This window comes from Contarinia nasturtii, unplaced genomic scaffold (genome assembly GCF_009176525.2).
Source record: "Contarinia nasturtii isolate CC-2019 unplaced genomic scaffold, AAFC_CNas_1.1 Cnas_scaffold_78, whole genome shotgun sequence".
NCBI classification, from domain to species: Eukaryota; Metazoa; Arthropoda; class Insecta; order Diptera; family Cecidomyiidae; genus Contarinia; species Contarinia nasturtii.
Genome location: NW_022197436.1, coordinates 4,524,152 through 4,545,289, shown reverse-complemented (window position 1 = coordinate 4,545,289; position 21,138 = coordinate 4,524,152). Strand labels below are relative to the sequence as shown.

Sequence of the window (21,138 nt, the reverse complement as noted above, 5' to 3'; positions counted from 1 at the left end):
AAGACGATGTAATGAAAAAATATATACAGAAAACAAAAGTGTCATTGAAATTGAAGACACTGCATCAGCAATGCGATAGTTGGCTTGATGTATCATCATAAGCTTTAAAATCGCTATCGGTTTGTTTGTTTCTGACAAGCATAACTTAAGCAATGTTCTATCAACTTGAGTTAAGAAACAGTATTTTTCTTTTTGGAAAAATGTTTCAGGAAAATTATTTCTTCTTGGAACTGAGAGATTTTTCATAAGAATTTGAACGTGAATCCGAAGGCGTTATAACTCGAGTTCATGAGCTACGGTTTTAATTAAAATTCCGCCGTTGTAGCTCTTAAGATGTTCTTTGGAATTTTTTTTTATTGAACTCGTTTAAACTCCGATACATCAAGCATTACTTCCAAGTAAATTGGCAGTGCATTTCTGATTAGTGAAGATAAGAAGATTATGACATTAAGATACAATGACTGTGCTCACAAACTGTGACGACTATACGACTATTAGATTCTTCTAATAAGATTAGAATGAATGTTTAAGATTTTTTTTAAATTTTTAATTAATTACGTAACACACACCATAATTTATGTTGATCAAAATATGAATTATTGTATTGAATTGAATTAAAAATGGTGAACACTCATTGAATTAATAATGATGATATAAGTTTAACTTTTTGAATGGTTTCTTTTATTACTAGCTTTCTTTTTCTCTCATTAAGCATGGTAAAAGGTTTCTCTCCTCCACAACAGAATTTTACAGAATTCTACCGAAAAATCAACAAGAGAAAAATGGTAGTGTGTACGTTGCATTTTCATTTCTTGAAGCTCAAAATGTATTTACCATTGCAAACTATATTTTCACTACAAACCATAAATTTTTTTTTAAATACTTCCATCTCGGTTCACGGTTAACACGAATGAATTCTGGTTGGAAGAAACAAAGCCACCACCCAACAAATAAATTTTAATCGAGTGCTTGCATGTCGTGTGTACGACTTTTTATATCCCAACACTAAAAATAATGTTTTGGCTCATTTATTTTCAAGCGAAGTATTTAATTTCATGTGTGGCCATTATATTCGGCATTGCTTTTTCGCACACATAAATCTGTATGTTTTTCCTTTTGTACGCCAGATTGATGTACATAATTTTGCGTTCACATATTTATATATACTACTTATCTCTTTGGAGTTTGCAAGTTTTCTCTTTCACTATGCCATGCTGAATACAGCCAATGACTGTTGTAACATGTAGAAATTGTGTGGACGCATACATATATGGCGTGTGTACGCGTTTAGATCAACGGAAAAGATTCGAAATAACATTCGTCACGAAATGTGTGTTGTTCAATGAGTTTATCTTAACTTTGAGACCAACGACGCGCTCGCACGCAAATGTTAAAATGAACATGAGCGCGACACGCTCTCACAACTTTTATTCTCTCATTTTTTGTTTCATTTTTCTTCATTGTGTATACACATATAAGCTCTTTTTCATGTGCAAATTTCCAATTCCGTTTAATGAATGCGGAAGTACCATGATTTTGCTGTTATTTTTCCCTTCTATCATTCTCTCGCATAATCTTTTGGCATCATCATATTTTCAGTTTGTTGTACCATCACCAAGTACCAACATGAATTCAATTTTATTGATCAATAATAATAAATACCAACAGCAAAATCAACAACACACAAAAATAATATAAATATTGATATTCGTCATAAAATTGGAAAAGTTTCTCAAAAGTTTCGACGAAAGCATAGATAAAATCGACGAATGGATCGCAAATGCTTACATTGTTTTGTGCAAATGGCATGGTGAAAATAACTATGATTTTGTAAAGCTTAGATAGATAAAAAAAATGTTAGAGAAAATCGAATACATATATGCAAATTGTTAAGATAAGAAAATCATCACGCCATTTTAAAATAAGACCAAATGAAAGTTGTTTTTTCCTTCCCGAAAACTTTTTTTTCACTTAGCTACCGTGTGTTTTTGGCACCTTGGCATGCAAAGAGCTCAATACAAACATTACCCATCGTAATAGGAACAAAAGTCGAAACAATTTCAACATATTAAAGCCTGATAACAAGTTTCAAGCTAAAAATAGTCTGTGCTAATTACATTGAAACGAATGAATTGGAACAATGCACACACAGAAAAAAATTCTCCATCTGCCATTTAATTTTCCGTTTCTTTTCTATATTACTTGGGTTATGATGCAATTCGAATGTGCAAACTTGTCTGAATCAAATATTAAATATTTCATACGGTGAAGTACAAAATGTATTCGAGTTGTACGGAAAGACACTCTGTGTTTTATTCAGCAAAGCAATTTTCTTTATTGGCGAGCTTCATTATGCAAACGCGATAAAATGAAAAGATTCAAAATGAAAGATGCACAACAAAAATTACATAATTTTCATTTGAATATATGTCAAAACAAACTCAAAATGTCTGCAGAAATAAAGAAAGAAAAATGTGAAACTTTTACATCAAATGAAAGTAAAATGAAATTCCCTAGGTGTATTCTACATTCTTGTTCTTTAACAAAAAAAAATCGAGAAGAGTTGCCGGTTTTCTAAAGCGTATCCATATTATCTTGTTAAGTTTTGTCTTAAAACAATGTTGAGTGATTAACATATTTCTCAAAACTAAAATGATTGAATCACACCGAAGACAAAGAAAACGACGAGAAATGCACGAATAAATGGCTGAAGAGGAAAATAAATGAATGTTAAGCCAGCATGAAATGCTATTGAATTTGTTTCCAATTGGATGACAACAAGATAAAACTTTAAGTTGTCGTTCGAGATGCACAGTCGTCGTTGTCATGTTTTGTCGCTTAAATATTCAAACTGTCAGTGTTTGGAAGTGTGTGCGCACAATGTGAAAAAAGAGAGCAAAACACAAATGATGACAATATGTATTTCTTAGAAAATATGGGTTGTGTGTATTCATTTGTTCACTTAACGATGTCTTCTCAATCCGATCCCATTGTATCCAATACATTGCATACCTTTTAAATCACTGCATTAGCATTACATCTCACCCCCAACTTCCAGCTGAACCGATAAAATGTAAAACGATTGTACACTTTTCTGATTTATCTATTTTATCTTTTATCCAGTTGAGATTTGAAAATAACTCCAATGAAGCATCAGTGCGTCACCCTCTGTCATACTGTGTGAGTGTGTGCTTGTGTGTGTGTATGCGAACGAGATTTAGACAAGCACGGTTATCGATGATAACAACGGTGTTAGTTGGCCTGCCTCTGTTTCGTTTTGTAACATGCGGCAAACATTCATTTATTTATTCGATATACCTAAAAGATTTAACCCTTATCAAGGATTAAAATTAATGATGGGAAAATGAAAATCTTTCTTGTATTTTTCGATAAATTTTTCATTGAATTCAAATGCCGTATATTTAACTTTGTATTTGAGTACATCAATAAAAATCACGCGTATCATGTCTCACATTAAACTCACATTTTCCTTTTTCGAACTTGCTTTGTTTGTTTTCTTGCTACTCTCGTCGTAGGCTTGGATTGGTTTTTTTCGGTGCTTTAAGTTTTGAAAGGTCGTTGTAAACAATTTTTTTAACTTTTTCATATTTCGAAAATGTCGAATAGAAAAATACATAAATGTGCTGTAAACTTTAACTTGGTTCTTTGCGCTATTCGTTTGCATTACAAAAAAAAACATAAATGTCAAAGAAAACCAAGAATAACCTTCACAGCTCGCTGCAACTTATTTGGCTATCGTGTTAATGTTAAAAACAAACGAAGATATCAACAAATGAAAGAAAAATAAAAAGAATATATATATTTCAATTAATAGCAGACCAAAAAACGAAACGAAACCCGTTCATCCGTCGTCATCTTCACCAAACAGTTTATTCAATTTATCAAAGTAATATGTTGACTATAATTAAAATTAGATATTGTTTGCTAATTAATGATTTGCCTTTATGCTATCGTGTCTATGCCATTGCGAAAAATGAATTCAACAGAGAAAAAGTTTTCTATAAATTATTCGCTATGAAAATCGAAAATCATCGAAAAACTTTTGGACATTTTGTTTGTACAGGGCGTAAAACAGTGAAGAAACTTGAACACATCTTCAACTTGAGTAACCGACAAAAAGAGTATGTTTCTTTCAAAGAGAGAATGAAAAATACAAGACGGAGCATAAGAACAAAACTTGAAAAACTTAATTTTGTTTGTTACTGAAAACGAAACTTCACTTAAAGTGCTGTGTTTTGTTTATCTTAAGCGAAAGATAGAAAGAGAACCAGAGATTGGAAAATGAGCAAGAGATCCGAATCGGATCGAACGATAGAACATAAAACCTTTTTGCCCCTTTTCCGATTATAAAAATTATTACGTAAAATGAAATTTGCCGTTATTTAATAGATAACCGTATCGATTATTGATCAAATCATTTTCAATCGCAATCCAAACACACACACACCATCTGGTCATCATTTAAATTGGGGACGAAACGTGTAAAAATAAGGATAATACAGGGTGTGAGCTGTGAGGATTCAGTTGAATTGTTCGATGGATAGTATCCATTGGATACACGACAGTGTATGTCTATATAGTATCCATATCCAATGTACTTTTGAATGGCTATTGAAATGTACCGTTTCCGACACTCGATTGCAAATATTTTTGTGAAAGTAGGTCACACATGTACATATCCAAATAAAGAAACACACACACACACACACATGCACAAAACAACATTTAAACATTTTAACTTATGGCATTTTTTTCTCTATTTTTTTAGATCACTGCAGTTCGAGGGAAGAAATTGTCAGCATTTGGAGTGTTTGCAACTAAAACGAACATACATTGATTCGTTACGCTTAAAAGTTTAGAAGAAATACATACACTAACTTGAGTGATTCAAAACTTTAATGAAAATAATAAAAAAACGTTAGTTTCTAGACGATAAACTTTGTTGTGAATACGTTCTGTGAACAAAAAAAAAACACGAAAGACAGAAATAAAGAAAGACAAGTCAGAAAAATGTGTGAGACAAAAATGTCTGAATGTTGTGGAAGCGCTCTTTAGAGTATTTTAAATGTATTTTAATTATGTGCCTAGGTGAAATATATCTCTGTAACCCCACAAAATATTAAATGGAAGAAGAAAAAAAACCATTGTAAGAACATAAGTTACCTGCAATTGTTGGTGCATTCGCAACAGTTTTCATTTTAAAAGTGTTATTGCAGTAAAACGAACGAGATTCGTTTGTATGACTCTCATTCCATTATGGCCATACATATGATGTACGGTTAATAGTCATTGTTTTTGAAAAGCTTATTGTTGGCAACGTACCGATCTTCGCACCGAATAAAAAACATACACACACACACAAACACAACGATTAAGAGTAGAACGTTTTGGCGAACAAAGTAAAGCATAACCAAAAAGGACAACAATGCCGAAGGCAATCCGAATAATCATTGTAAAAGCATAAAATACGTTCAGCCTGCTGCTATTGCTGAATTAAATAGAAGCCTGAATCTGGATAGTTGTACACAAGCATCACACCATAATATGTTGTAGAATTTCAAAAGCCAAAGCGAACAGAGCAAACAATTCCCATTTGCAATGGCAAAAGGAATGTAACGCATGTGTAAATGACTCTCCGCGTATGTGTATGTATATATAGATATATATTTCAGTAGAAGAGTGTCAATGGCATCGCATCCAAATGTGAAATAGCAAATAATAACAATAACAATAACGTGCTATTATAACGGAGCATAATAACAGTAACAATACATCTATATTTTCTATTTGTGTGTCACACAATTCACGTGCTTTGCGAAATCTGGATTCACGGTTTCTCCGCGCTCGCGTTTAGTGTGCACGGAACGCTAAAAAAATACGTATTTTTTTTATTATACATCCGAATGAAATGAGCCAGTAGCTCATACAGACAAACAAAAAGCCGTGAAATAAAAATCCAAGTGTGACAAGCGAGACAGCGATAGAAAGCGCGCGTGTTCAACTAAGATACGGATCTTGAATCAACTAAATCTTCAAATATTCTTTTTTTTTTCATTTGTTTGCTACAAAAAAAAGGGAACGAAGAAGATTTCACGATTCAAATATGCATGCGTGCCATTACAGCCGCCACCACATCTAATAATACGATATAAAAGTAGCAAAAATAATAAGAGAAAATTATAATTCAAAACTGAAGCATCATTGTACGTGGCAAGGCACGCCCGGGGAAGCATTTCTTAGCCGCTCTCTTTTCGATCCGTGTGTATTACAGTAAATGAATGAAACTACTTGGTATGCCAACAGTAAACGAAAACATTGCGTATGTCGTACTTAACATGGGATAATAGAGAAAAAAGAGAGAAAATTTTGTAGAAAAAGAAGTCAAGCAAAAGCTATAGCACAATAACAAACTTACAAAACATGTATTTATACATGTAAACATTTATAGTTTTGCACAAAATGCAGTATCAACATGAGAATAAAAGCATCGGCGTAAGAAAGTTTTTCGAAATCTGAACGTTCAACTTAAGTCAAAAAGCAGCACTTATACACATACATACACACACATCTAATAGCAAGTAGATTTAAATTTGACTCTGTGTGTTCAGGTATCGTGCAGCCGCCCATGTTAACACATCGAATATATATACCCATGAAAAAAGTGCTAAGAAAATGATAATTTACCGCCGCAGTTAAATGAGCAGGCATTACTATAACATGCAGATTATTCGTAATGATTGCAGTATATTAGATTTGATGTGAATTTCGTTCGTTGTTTTTATCCCACTGTTTTTTATTTTTATTCTTTTCATTCATTTTATTTTGCGCCACTGTCATTATCGAAGCCAAAGCAGCATCTCCAGCAAATTGCTTATTAAAAGCTCATTTTTCTTTGTTATGTTGTAAATTTTTTTTATCATATTTACGGTTTTATGAATTCAGAATATGACACTTTTGTGTGTGGTGCTTGTGCGCGCCCATTTTATCTAATCTTGCGGATATGTGTGAACATTATATATAATATACATTTATATTGAGCTAGAAAGCGAACTAAAGCCAGAGGTATTAAACCTGTTTCCGTGCGTACCGAGATATCAGTAAGAAAAAAAAAGAAGCGAGAACAACAACCATAACCCACATATTAAGCTAATAATAGTATATTAAATAACACAACAATAATGATAAAATGTTCAAAATAATTTGTTGTGAGTGAATATAGACCCGGTGTCGGATAAGAAGTGAGAAATTATTTATGTCAGTGTGTTTATAATCAGTGTAGAGTCATACGCTCGTGTCTGTGTGTGTGTTTATGTGAGGTGAAATCACGCACCTTCATCAAACAAACACCACATACGTATATACACCCCCAAAAAAGAAACCGATTACATTTAATCAGAATAAAGTAGATAATAATAAGGCAAACGCAATTTGCGATTGTGTTTCAAATAAAAAATAAAATGAAGACCTGTTCACGGAAGAGTAGTTGTAGAGAATTACAGCGGCATCATCGCATCCAGTGCCCACCGTCGTCATTGCCACCATCATCTTCTTCACATCATCATCGTCATCATCACCATTTCAAATCTCGTACAATGAGCTTCAAAAAGAACAGCATCGGTGCGACGAAGGTCTTAGTCAATGGTGCCTGGATTATATGGATTTACTTATTTGCCATTTTTATTCGACTAGAATATGTTGATGCCAAAATAGGTAAGCTAAACCAATTCAAATATATATGTATTCAAACAATACTATTTACGTTCCATTCACAAAATATTTATACATATTGCCAATAATCCCATGAATGATACGGACATTCAGTGCCAAAGAGAATGGAACATTCCATAACATAAACATAATTAGTGCACACGGAGATAAACATAAGTAACTGACTGATATGGTTAACTTCCAACTTAACTTGGTTCAAATTACATCACTTATGCGCCCATTGCTACTGCTCGTCGAATCTTATGAAAATCACATGATTCTCCATATTCATGGATATCGTTGAATGTGTGCTAGCAACCTTAGATATATGATAACAGAAATATGCATATACGTATACAAATACATATCAGATTGGAAATGCGACCAACATTCTGCTAACGCTCATTTTTCACTATCTCCTTAACCTTATATACTAAATATGCTGGCGATAGCAAGCACATAATATACATAATTCCTTTTACTAATTTGTGTATTTTTTTTCTTCTTCTTTCATTTTATTCCATCAATAATAATAATAATATATCAAGTTGCCGTACAAAGACAAAGACATGAAATTTAGTTAACAAACAATTGTTTTTGAGTGTTAATTCGCTTTTTCTTCTTCTAAATCTTCTTCTATGTTTCTGAAATCATGAGTTCAAACGCAGTTATATTTATATAAAAAAAACCTGCTTGTGTAAGGAGGAAACAACAATAGTAATGTAATTTCAAAAGCTAGATTTCCATTGCATTTTCCTCCCACCATTTTTCGTAGGATTATCGTTAAACGTATTCTCACTATTTGGCGTTTAAGATACGCAGTTTTAAATAGAAACCAAACAAATGAATGGAACTATCACATGTAATCTAGATTTATAATTCAATCACTTTTCCGCGCAAACGTTGTGTGTAAGGGGAGAGTATTGCAATCTGTCAACATTCCAATACACCCCAAAAACGTGCTTTTTACACGTACTCGATTCGTCTACACCTTATTCCTATTTATATAACTAAACAAACTTCAATTGAAATCGACTGTAAATTCTTCTCTCTTCTGACAATGGAACTATGATAGAGATAAATTTGATTAACACAAATGCGTATGGACCATTGTGCGGAAAGGCTTATCTTACTGCTTTAAGCATTTTCATCGGTGGGTGCTATTTATTGAAGATTCTATGGATTTTCTGAAACAGAAAATTCTACGAAGCGATATCATCGAAATGATACAGCTCTAGTGAACTATATGACTAATACACAGGAGCACACTAACTCCGACTCTGTGTGCCCGTATGTATTGCATATTCTGCATTCAGGCGCACACGCATACACTGAATCGGAGTCAGTGTGTTCCTTTGTACTATTACGTTTGCAATACAGCTGAATCGGTTAGAATATTCGTGAGCTCAGGAAATTTATTTAAGTAAAAGAGCAACATGTTCATATAAAAAATGTATGGGAACGTTACAGTTTTATTTCGACAAATTTCTTGAGGTCACGAATATTCTAGCCGGTTCAGCTATATAGTTCGTTCGAACTGTGTCAACACAGAGTAACAACAATCGGCAATGTATTTAATAGGTGACGTCTTGGTGGATTCTTCAACAAAAAATTTGTATTGAAAGTACACCGCCTTTTTATTTTTATATGTGTGTTTGATAATAATCATTATGCGCTAGCAAAAAGAAAATTACGAAGAGCTTATGCGTTAGTAATGCTATTGATAAATGAACAAGTGGTGCATAATCATCAAAAAAAAGTGGTACGCTCTTCGTCAACTACAATTTTATGCATAGACATTTTGAATATGAATCGCTTACAGGCGAATCTGTGTATGCATAATGTGCGTATTGCCTGTGTGCGTTGCATATTTTTTGAATTTGAAAAATGATGATATAACGAAACAAGCTGATAAAATTAAGCAAAAGCTCATTCAAACCAGAGACAACGAAAAAGGCAATCGAAAGCAAACTGTATGTAATGAGTGAACCGGAAATGGGCAAAATTGTGGAAAAATAATGGGAAAATTTTGTTATATATCAACATTTAATGAGATATATTTTACTTTAGTCGAAAGCCATTCAAAATCCATGTGTCAACCTTCTGGCAAATGAGCATTTGGCCTAGATGGGTGACTCTCTATTTCTCTCTTTTCCCTTCCAGCTTTTCTCTCATTTTTTTTTTTGTATTCCGTTGACATATTTATCGCATTAAATGAAACTCACATTGAAAATTACTCAAACATACTTGGAAGCATTTGCCAAAACAAGATTTTAAATTTAGACTTGATTTCTTGTTCTCTCTTCTCTCTACACTCACTGGAAAATAACATTTAATATGGTTACCACTTTTATTTTTCACATCGTGGCACATTCGTTTTTGTGTCTCATGGCAGTCACATGCACATCAATCGTATGTGTTGTACAGTTTAATCATGAAGCGTTTGTAATTTAATCCAAAATCTATCCCATCAGTTCAGTTCCAAGAGAATTTCATTTCACTTAATTTTATTTGATTTTTACTTGCAGTTGATATGTTCTCTCTTTTTTTTGTGTTATCAAAAGACAAATTTAACAACAGCTAAAGTACCAACAACAAAATGTTCACCCATTATCTCCATTATGTGCGGGAAATTTTTTCACCATTATACAACCCGAATGTTAAAAGTTAAATGACTACAATGTGCATGAGTAATACAAAAGCAAATTGTTTATACTTTATTTGAAAGAAAAAAATTCATTCACATTTAATCAGCTTTACATTTTAACATGAAAACATAATGTAATAGCTTGAGCGCATAGTCAAGCAGACCGCATGAGAATTGCGGTGTCAAAATATCGTGAAAAGGAGTAATGAAAACCGAAAATGTTTGCGTAACACAGATATCTCTTTCTCTCACACACGCACAGAGACTATTACAAATTAAAATGAAAACTTATTTATTTTATTCCTGTCCATCAGGCAAAATGCCCACAATGCAAAATACGAAAATAATTAATGAATAATAATAATTCGACGCTGCTGAAAATAATGAAAATGTGCGCTTAACAAACATGCATATAATCATACCAAAAGGTAGTAAAAATCCGCATATATACTATACTGTATATATAAAAATCTCTATATATAGCGAGAGAGATTTTTTGTTTCACATTCAATTCACTCTCTTACATTGGTTTTGTTTGCATTCATGCAAGAATGAAGAGACAAAGTACAAACGGATAGAAGAGAAAAAAGACCGAATCTGTCATTTAAATAATCATATTATGCATGTAAACGGAACAATTTATCGCACAAAATATTTCGCGAGATATTTATTTGAAGCAGCACAATTTTATCTACACAGAGAGAAAAGAAATCGGTAAATATTTACTGACTGCGTTAAATTACATGAGCTTGTGTTGATTTTCAGTTCAAAATGTCTCAAATGTTCTCTCTTGTATTTTACCACAGCTAACGAATATTTACCACACGCTATAATCGTGAAATCGCTATATTCACAAATCGCTCTGGCCCGCATTTCGTATTACGTAAAAGTCAAAATGTCACATAAAATATTATTCAATTCAGAAAAAAAGATCAAAAACTAGAATCAAAAACTTTGTGTTGGATTGACATTTTTCACGTCAAAAGATGAACCTTGTTTTAAATTACAAGTGGATATAGCGATTATAGCGTGTGGTTAAGATTAGATGTGATAAAATCCAAGGGAAATATTTGAGATATTTACTACTGAAAATCATCACAATATTAAGATTATGTAGTTCAACTCAATCAGTAAATATTAACCAAACATTTTTCTGTGTGTGTATATATATATTTATCGGATGACGGTTTGAACGACAAATAGAGCATAATGCAGACAAAATAATACACGCTATACGCGCACATCATTGCTCCACACCATCCAACAACGAAAAAACGCATTTTTGCATCCGTAATCTCATTTTTATGTGCGCGCGTATATGTGCATGCTTATCAACTTTGGACAAAAATTGCAATGACTTTTTCGAATAACGTTTAGACATTACCATTTTCATCAGAGAAAGAGAGGGCGAGAGAGTGTAAAAAGATGATTGTGCGTTGAAGATAATCAGATTAAATTCTCTACGTAGTTTTTTGTTGTTGTTGTTGTTGGTTTTGTTGCTCGGGCATTCAATCTCTTTCTATTTTTACATTTTGCAGCAGTATTTTTTTTTGCCATGCACCCAGAGTAAAATTGTGTGTCTTGGATGATGAGAGACATTGCAAAATTACATTGATACCATCATACATACCTGACTGATGGGTTCGTCTCTTTATGGTACTTTTTTTTCTTCGCACAGATTGCACAGATTTCGAATTCTTTCTATTTATGATACCATGTCGCCGTTGAGAAAGTGGTACTTTTTTCGTTAATGTTGATTAAAAGTATGAATATGAAATGATTATTTTGAACAATTTTGATAGCAAAAAAAAGAGAGAACAAGTACTTTTGGCCAATGTAAAAGTTTTTGATGTAGCTTCGGATGGTAAATGCAAGCACACCAAATCTGTATGTACATGTAATATACGTTGCCATCATCGAAATGTAACCCCGAAAAAAAGGATAATATCAGAATACTTGGTGAACATGCAATTGGTCCCAAAAGAATATTAGCTTTCTCCAATGTGCCTATTCCACTATTTTTTAGTGTAGCATTCTCATCCAAATGGTTATGAAACTCTTTCCTTTTCACTCTCCATTCATTCATGTATATATGGTTAGTTGGTTTTTTCTGCTCACTTCAACAACCGGCCTCATGTAGAACGACCATCATGCACATCACACGACAAGAGAGAAATGTGAAAAATTCTCTCAGACGAGCAAGAGATCCACTTTGCATATATGCTTACTCCAAATATTTATACTCATTTGCACGAATCACTGAAACCGTTTAACTGTGTTAACCCGCAAAAAAAGATTTGCTGATTTTTTTCTTCATCCTTTTTTTACGTAATCAAAATGAGTACAATTTTTTTTTTTGCTTTTGTTTCGCTACAATTTTCTCCTTCAAAACTATATGCATATGCATACGAATCATTGTTGCTGTTGATGATTTCAATTGGTTTCAAATAAGGTTTCGGTACACATATCGCATAGTAAGTCAATTCTTTTCAAATGGTTTGCGGCAATTGTGAATCAATCCGATTCAATCAAACCAAATGTGTGAAATACACAATGAGGATGATAGCGGTGGCAAACGAAACCGAACATCGGCCACCATCGGATGAGATTATTTCAATTCAAACACACAATCTTCGACAAGTTAAACGACATTGTTATTTCCGAGTTAACTCGGTATCGAACATGCGATCAAGCAAATTGTTATCATCGCTTGAGGTGTCTGTATCAATTAATTGTTTTTTTTCTTCTTCTGTTTTTATTGTTTTATATACACACATTTTTGATTTTGCATGCGAAATATTCAACATTCCATTCAATGTACGAACACCATACCGAGGGATATAGATTCCATGCATATAATTATACATACGCAGAATGTTTATCTATGGAATTTTCGATCGAATGCACGGCACCACATGGGAAACCGCATTAAACTCTTTCGACGTGGAAAGAGTTTGTGTATACACACGTATGCATCAAATTGAATAAATTTGTTGTCGAACTCATAAAACCCATTTCCTATTCGTATTACGGTCAAACTTCATTTACTTGATTATTTTATACAGCTCATACACATTCTATGCTTCATCTTCACTTTGTCCGCATATTATGTGCGATTTCTACTTTGCATGTTGTGAACCATACAGCCTACACACCGATTATATAATAAAATTTTGATGATAGTAGCCGGAGAGAGTTTTTCCACATTCACTTCGCTTAATTTCATGATCCAAATGCAGAACCGAAACGTTTGTGCGTGTGCACATATATGTGAAAATGGGTATTAAAATAGCTCAAGTCAGAATGAATACGTGAATTTCGAATCTGGTTGGGTCAAAAATTTATATAAAGCATTGACTCCGATGGCCTTAATGCGAGAAACAGCATATGTTTGAATGTACCACACATACACACATGTGTATTTAGAAAAGTTTACGTTTATTTCGCTTAATTAAATTTGTTACTTACGAGATAAGGCATAGATCGAAAGATAATGAGAACGATATGAGGCGTGAGAATATTTTGCAACTGCAAAAGTTTCAACAACAATAGCTATTATCCGAAAATTGACGACTCAAACTAAATCCGGAAAAATGTTCCCTCTCACGCAATATCTTACCCTTATAAACTTTGCACTGCATCGTATGCTCGCTTAGCAATTTCATATTCGAATTACGATTGTTAATTCGGCAGGTCAAATGAGGCTGACTCCTCGTCAATTCATTAAATTCCACACAAAATACAAAATAATCATACACCACTAACAGGTAGCTTTATAAGTCCAACTTTTACGTTTACTTATACGTAAATATGTATGATGGACTCAAGAACGAAATGCAATACCTCCATTGCGAATATCAAATTAGCTTAATGTGTCTACAGTTGCATATTTTTCCCATAGAAAATATGCATATTTTTAAGCGAAGATTTTTTTTTTTGAAAAATACTTGAAGTACTTGAACATTTAAAACATTCACGTTAACCCCCAACAATCTCTCTCTAGAGACATATCATTATTTTTTAGACAGGCACAGTTATCAATGAATGTACTCAATACGTTATGCGTAACCTTGTTTCGGAACATATACACTAGTATATATTTATAAATACCAATATTATTTCGGAAATGTTAAACGTAAACAATGAAATTGAAACCAAGTCTTTATTGAAACAAATTGTGTATTGAAGTTGACGTCTATAATTTATCGATATCGTATAATTATTCTGAATGAAAAAAATGTCGCTTATAAAAAAATGATTATATTAAATTCATTTTATTAGAATAATATACTCGTACAAATATTTAATGGAAAAAATATTCGGACAACATGTCTGAAATCGCTTTTTAATATTATATTTATTGAAGTTTGACGTCATGAATGTGTTTTGAAAAAATCGATTGTGAAATAAATACTCAAAATTTGTTTATGCATATGAAATGATATGATAAAATGTTAAATCCAATGTGAACGAAGCTTTCGATAAATAAAAAAAGAACAATTTTAAATGGTAAAAATATCGTTCTTTGTCTGTTCCAAACAGATTGATTTTTAGTTATTTGAACTATCCAAAACGAGTGAGAATGCCACACATTTCAATAATAAACTGATATTGAATTATATTTGAATTTTCACTTGAGCATGTTACTTATTAAGCCAATTCACACATATGCAGCGTAAATACGGTCGTAACATATAAAATAAGGATAAATTCCTTGATAAATTCGAAATCGATGTTTTCACCATCATCAAATGAACTTATTTCGCTCGACGATGTATAAAATGCGAATCAATTTTAAACATATGTAAACAGCTGTGTGCTGTATCGAGCGCAATGTGAACCAAACAACGATGATGACGGCCAACATTACATTTTGGCGTAAAGCGAAAAAGTACAGTAAAGACGAAAACGGGGGCAAAATGTGTGAATTATGTTTCATGTTATTGATCACCGCCATAAATTTTTGCGGTAAAATATTAATCTAAACTGCACTTCATCCATCCATCCATCCAACCAACAAACCATCTATTCAGTTGCATATAAACACGATAAAACGTAAATGTAACCGCATATTCAGGATCAGCTAGCAAAAACATCGCCATTTCTGGGGGAAGTCGTTTCGAACATTTGTTTGTTCAAACATTCTCGAAGCATTGCATGCAGTTGTTATTTATTCGTTCACCAACTAGTTTTTTGTTGTTGTTAGTGGTGGTGTTGTTGTTGCTGCTGTTAAAGCTCGATCTCGTTGTTTAGCTCGAAAATCGAGCTCTTAGTTGCCACTTGGCCCAGACACATTCAAACATTTTTCGCGATAACACACTCTTCAAATGCAGTAACGTGTGCTGCATAGTAAATTGTATTATATATGTATGAAATACACTGTTGCACGTATTAAATGCCAAAATTAAATGATTCTTTAGCTCGAATCGCATTTTAAGTTTATTTCTCGCGCTCTTTATATGTTACTGTTTTTGTTGCCTAACGCTTTATTTCTCTCTCCGTCTCTCTTTTTCTGTCATTCCCAATCCTTCCACTTTAGAAAATGCATTTCATCGAAAATAAATCGTTCGCAATATATACCAGCTCTCGACATTAATGCGAGTCCGTCGAATTTCAAAATAACAGAAAATAGAGAAACAAGAAATAACCACGAAATGTAGACATTCAATACTGGTATGGTGTGGTTTTGAATAAAAAAATGTAAAAATGAACATTTTTCTCGCAATTAAATTGAAGTAATTCATATTTATGGAGCATGGGTTGATCTATACCGTAAATCATATATTTTCAATTAGAGAAAGCATAATAAGTACAAAACACTTCGTTCGAAGTTCTCACTGTGACGCAATATTGTAAATCTGGAAATGTTCTGATATAAATTTTCAGTGACGCGTTCGTTCATATACGCATACAAAATGTTAATATTATCATATCAAGTGGAAACGTTGTAGGGAAATTAAGTTTTGTTTAAAAATGCCAATCGAATTATTTCATTGATCACTGATTCAAATCGTGCCACAAAATTGAAGAATAAGAGATATTATTTTAATAACAATGTTATTGTGCCCCATTTATTAATTGAGTCATTCTTGGTTACATGATGAAATCGATACAAAGATTTGGTCCGGGATATATGTTTTTCAAACAATTTTTGTTTGCGCGCAAAGTTTCGTGTTTTTGAGTTTTTGTAAGGGCTTTTAATGTTGAAAATATATTATTAGTATTTCGAACGCGTTTGTCGCTTTTTTCTATCCCTCTCTCTTTCTCTCCACTCCGCTCTCGTTTCGTATACATGGCGTTCGGTTTAAGTTTGTACTTTGAACTTTTCTCATTTATTCACATGCAAAACTTGCTATGAGCAATTTGAATGGGGTTAACACACACACACACACATACATACAATAACAACAAAAAATCGACTATTATGTTGTAATGGTTGATGGTGCATTCGAATTTTTTTTTGTTGCCTCGTTCCTGATCGAATACAGTGGAAAAAAATGTATGGCATAAATATTACTGGTATATCGAATAGAGATGTTTCAAAAGAGATAATCTTGATAAAATATAATGAATAGGGCAAAAAAAATAATTTGTTCGCAATTCTCTTTCGATATCTCTTCTTGTATGCCATGCACCGAAAAAAAACCGAGTCAGAAAACTAAACCGTGCGGTGCCAACAGAGAATGGTGCGCGCCATCAAAGTAATGTGCAATATCATCCACATTCATTTTCGAGTAATCGGGTGGCGCGTGATAGCTTATTCCTATTTCCGGTTCATTCATCAAACACAACTCTTTTTTATACATTCATACAGCTCAAATCCCCACGCTCAGCCAGAGAGTTACTCTGGCCTCTAACTAACATAGTTAAAAAAAGTTTTCATTTTAATTTTTCCCATTGTTATTCTCATTCTTCACATATCCAAATGTTGTTCATGCCGCTGCTGTTGCTGCCCTTTCATTCATTCTTTTCTCTCTCTCTCTCTCTCTCTCTCTCTCTCTTCTCTTCACCATTTTTCTATTTCGTGTTGATGTGATTAGTATTGCAGGGCAGTGCAATTCATCCTAAATGCTTGTTTCATGCTCTATTTTAAAGATTTTTTCCAAAAGTAAAATCGATGGATATTTCTCGAGTTCAGCTTTTGCAAAATAACAACAAATCAATTTTATTTGTACTATTTTTTTTCTCGTTCTATTTCCATTTTCAGTAACATTCATTCTTCCACTCACTCAATCACTGTTGTGTTGTTTCTCTTCACTTGCGTGCACTCACTCTGCACTTCTATTTTGCAATCTCCTTTAACAATGAACCAATTACTTTAAACATAGTATAAAATTTTTTTCTCCTTTACCATTGCATCTTCCTTTCACTTATTTTCTCCACCAGCATTTGATATTAAAGTTCTAATATGTTTGAAACGAGCGTAGGATGGATTGTTTGTTCGGAATTGTTTAGATTTGTTTGGAATAAACTTGTTTTAACTCTTTCAATCAGAAATGAATGCATCCATGCGGCTAAAAAAGCTCTTCATCAATATTCATCAAGTTGATTTTCTCCGAAACTTTGCTCTCTCTCTCTCTCTCTCTCTCTCTCTCTCTCGCCTTCATTTCATCTCACATAGTTTGCAAACCCGTCGAGATTCAAAGTGAAACGAGCTATTTTATGGATATTTTTTTTTAAATAAAAAAAACTGCTTCTGATGAAAAGTGATAGTAAAAAAATCCGAATAAATGTGCTTGAAAACAAACGATCGACTGCATTTGAACTAAATCACATTTATGAGACATTATGTGTAAATTGTAATAGCTTAAGTGTTATGAAAAGAGAGTATTGTATCCCCTTTTTTTGCGACTACAATTTCAATTTCTTATTTCGATTACGATTTCTCTCTTCATCGTCTTTCGCCCGTTGTGTATTTGTGCATTTGATAGTGTGTTGGTTTCGTTTAAAATAATCATGACGTACACATAAATTGAAAAACTTTTCAAATTTATTCATCCGAATAAAGATCCAACCATGGATTGTTGTAATATGCACAATAGGTTTCACTTTATTTCTGTGGTGCATGTAAAAATTGCACACATGCGTATGCATTATGTATTGAGCCATCCAATGTATTCAAATTCTCAACGAATATGAAACTTGACTTGCTTTGAAAAAGTCATTTTTCATTACATGCAACAGCAGACAACAATGTTTGTGGTTTTTCCATTAGGTTTTCCTTCTCTTTGTTCAAAAATTTCTTCATTCACACAATGTTTAATGCAAAGTTTTTTTCACTTCAATTACAGCCAATTATTCGGGCATCAAATAATTTATTAGCTATAACCAATAGGTGACAGCAAATTATTCCAATCTTTTTCAATGAACTGCAGTATAAGTGATATGCATAAGTGACTACCGTGAAGAAATAATACGATGAGTAGTTTCTTCTGCTTCTTATTTTATTCCATTAAATATCCTGTTAATTGTAGAATGTTGTAATGCAATATCTGCGCTTAAACAATTTTCATTGTTAATTTATCCATACTGTTGATTGTTTAAAACATGTTCTCTCTCACTGAGAGTTGGCTGTGTGCAAATCTAATGAGTGTAGTAGTAATACAGTCGAAAAAGAAAGCGAAGCGCTCAAAAGTAATATTATATGTCTATGAGTATTCAATTTAAATTTTACTTCCGAAATTCCGTTCATTTCGTTTGTTCTCGTAGTCATTTTGAATCTCTCGTTTTTTTTTATTATTCATTTCAACGATTTCACATTCGACGTGTAAATTCAAACTAAAACGAGACAAGTGCAACTGATGCATTTGTTATATATTTCTTTTGTTCCAATCCATGGTGCAGACAAAATGCACACCAACAATGAACAATGCGGAACAATTGAACACATTGCACATACACATACACATACCCAGTCTAAAATAAACCACAAGATGAAACTGGCATGATGCGAAAGAAAAAGTAGAGCAGAAGAAACAAAGAACGATGGGAGGGTAGGGAACAAAGTGCGAGAAAGAGAAAGAAAAATTCACATGCGATTCCCTTAATCGTGTGTATTTTTATACTGATGATAAAATATATTTTAACTTTGATTGCATACCAATTTCAATGTGCATATTGTGCATACCTTCAAAACAGTGTGGTGCGCATATTGAATAGAAAGTCGAGTGCATTAGTGATTTTGTAAAAGTAATATGGCAAACATAGAGAGAGAGAGCCGAAAAAAAAAACCAAATCTCAAAATTCAATAATCCCATTTGATACTTTTCTCTTCCCGGTTTTCTTCATGCTGATTCTTGGTTACATGCGATAAATTCACAACAAAAACAATTTCCCATTTTGAATTTTCTCTTCTGTTATAAAATTCAATTTCCAACATTTCGTTTACATACTTTCCAATTCTTATGCACAGCTTGATTTCGTTTTACTCTCTGAATTAGTTTGGTTTGTTGTCGATGATTTCGAGCAAATTCAAATTCTCTATAAATTTGTATAGAATTTTCATTTTTCATAATGATTTCCTTGAAATTACCTAACTAATGTTGCATTTAGTCTTTGGTGCCAAAAAATTATTCCGTCGGAAATGTGTTGGTTGGTAGACATTTTGTATTTATTAAAGAAAAAAAAATGTTGAAACAACTACACGCTTCAAAGTTGAATTGAAAAAAGAGTGAATAACATCGAAATGTTGGTGCAGAGCAAAGCGAATATTTTGAGTTGAGTTTGAAAGTTGAATCACTTTCAACATGGAAAAATATACGTATCATATTATATATATGTGTATGCAAAAGCCAATTTAACACGCTGCCATGACTTAAATGGAAAAATGTTACGGAACCATGATAACCATACCACAGACACTATGTTTGTTGCCTATCTCAAGTGAAAGACAGATGGATGGAAAACGTTTGTTCTTTTTATTTCTGGTCTATTCCTCTTTAACCACACAAAACATTTCATATGATGATATGCGATGCATGGACAAAGAATATTTATGCACCACACATTTACCCATCATTCGTTTTTCGCTCTTTAACTATCTTTCTCTCGCACACACACAATCACACACTCAGTGCAACCAGAATATGTATGTGCAAACATACATTTTCGATGGCATTCGAATTCTGGCAGCCCGAAAAAAAATATATGTGTGTGTCTAAAGTGGCAAGCACAAACAGCCAAGAACGACAGCACCACCATCAGCAACAGTAAAAGCAGTAACAATAAAAATGATATTTTCTATAAGACGAAATACACGAGTAAAATCTGTTCTGGAAAATTTTTCCATTGGCATTTGAATTTATCGGTTAATAATAATAGCATTACACGTATATTTAGTTGCTGAGTAAATTTTGGAGCGCATATAAATAGGTGCACACATACACAGATACTCGCATATGAGTGAAGTCTTGCTAATCCTGAAAATACACAAAGAAAAGTGATCCATTCTGTATACCATTTACAGACGATTGAAATGCATGCCCGTTAGCTACTTTGGCCGCACTATAAAGCATTGTATTATAAGTAGTACATTTTCTTACAGCGACATGCCAAAACGTCCCATCGTTAAGCTTTCCACTCTGTTCCGCTTGTTTCTCTTATTCTTCGTCTGTATTGCTCAATCGCTTCTCTCTGCATTTGCTATTTTGATTCGAATGTTGTCGATGGTCTTTCCACTATATGCAAATAAATCGTCGAGTTTACATTTTTATTATCGTTGCTCATGCTTGAGTATTGTTGGTTTCAATGCTAAAACTACGAAA

General features: G+C 33.0%; 1 protein-coding gene across 4 annotated transcripts in view; it reads left to right on the top strand.

Annotated features, from left to right (window-relative positions):
• The window catches only part of LOC116351199 (acid sphingomyelinase-like phosphodiesterase 3b), an 88,430-nt gene that overhangs the window by 26,852 nt on the left and 40,440 nt on the right, over window positions 1-21,138 (top strand). For 2 of the 4 annotated variants that reach the window (XM_031783518.1, XM_031783312.1), the window contains exon 2: window positions 4,790-7,731. In XM_031783518.1, the coding sequence (XP_031639378.1) occupies window positions 7,479-7,731 (253 nt within the window). In that variant the 5' untranslated portion in view covers window positions 4,790-7,478. The remainder of the gene's footprint in view (window positions 1-4,789; window positions 7,732-21,138) is intronic. The other 2 variants (XM_031783451.1, XM_031783380.1) reach the window with 2 other exon arrangements.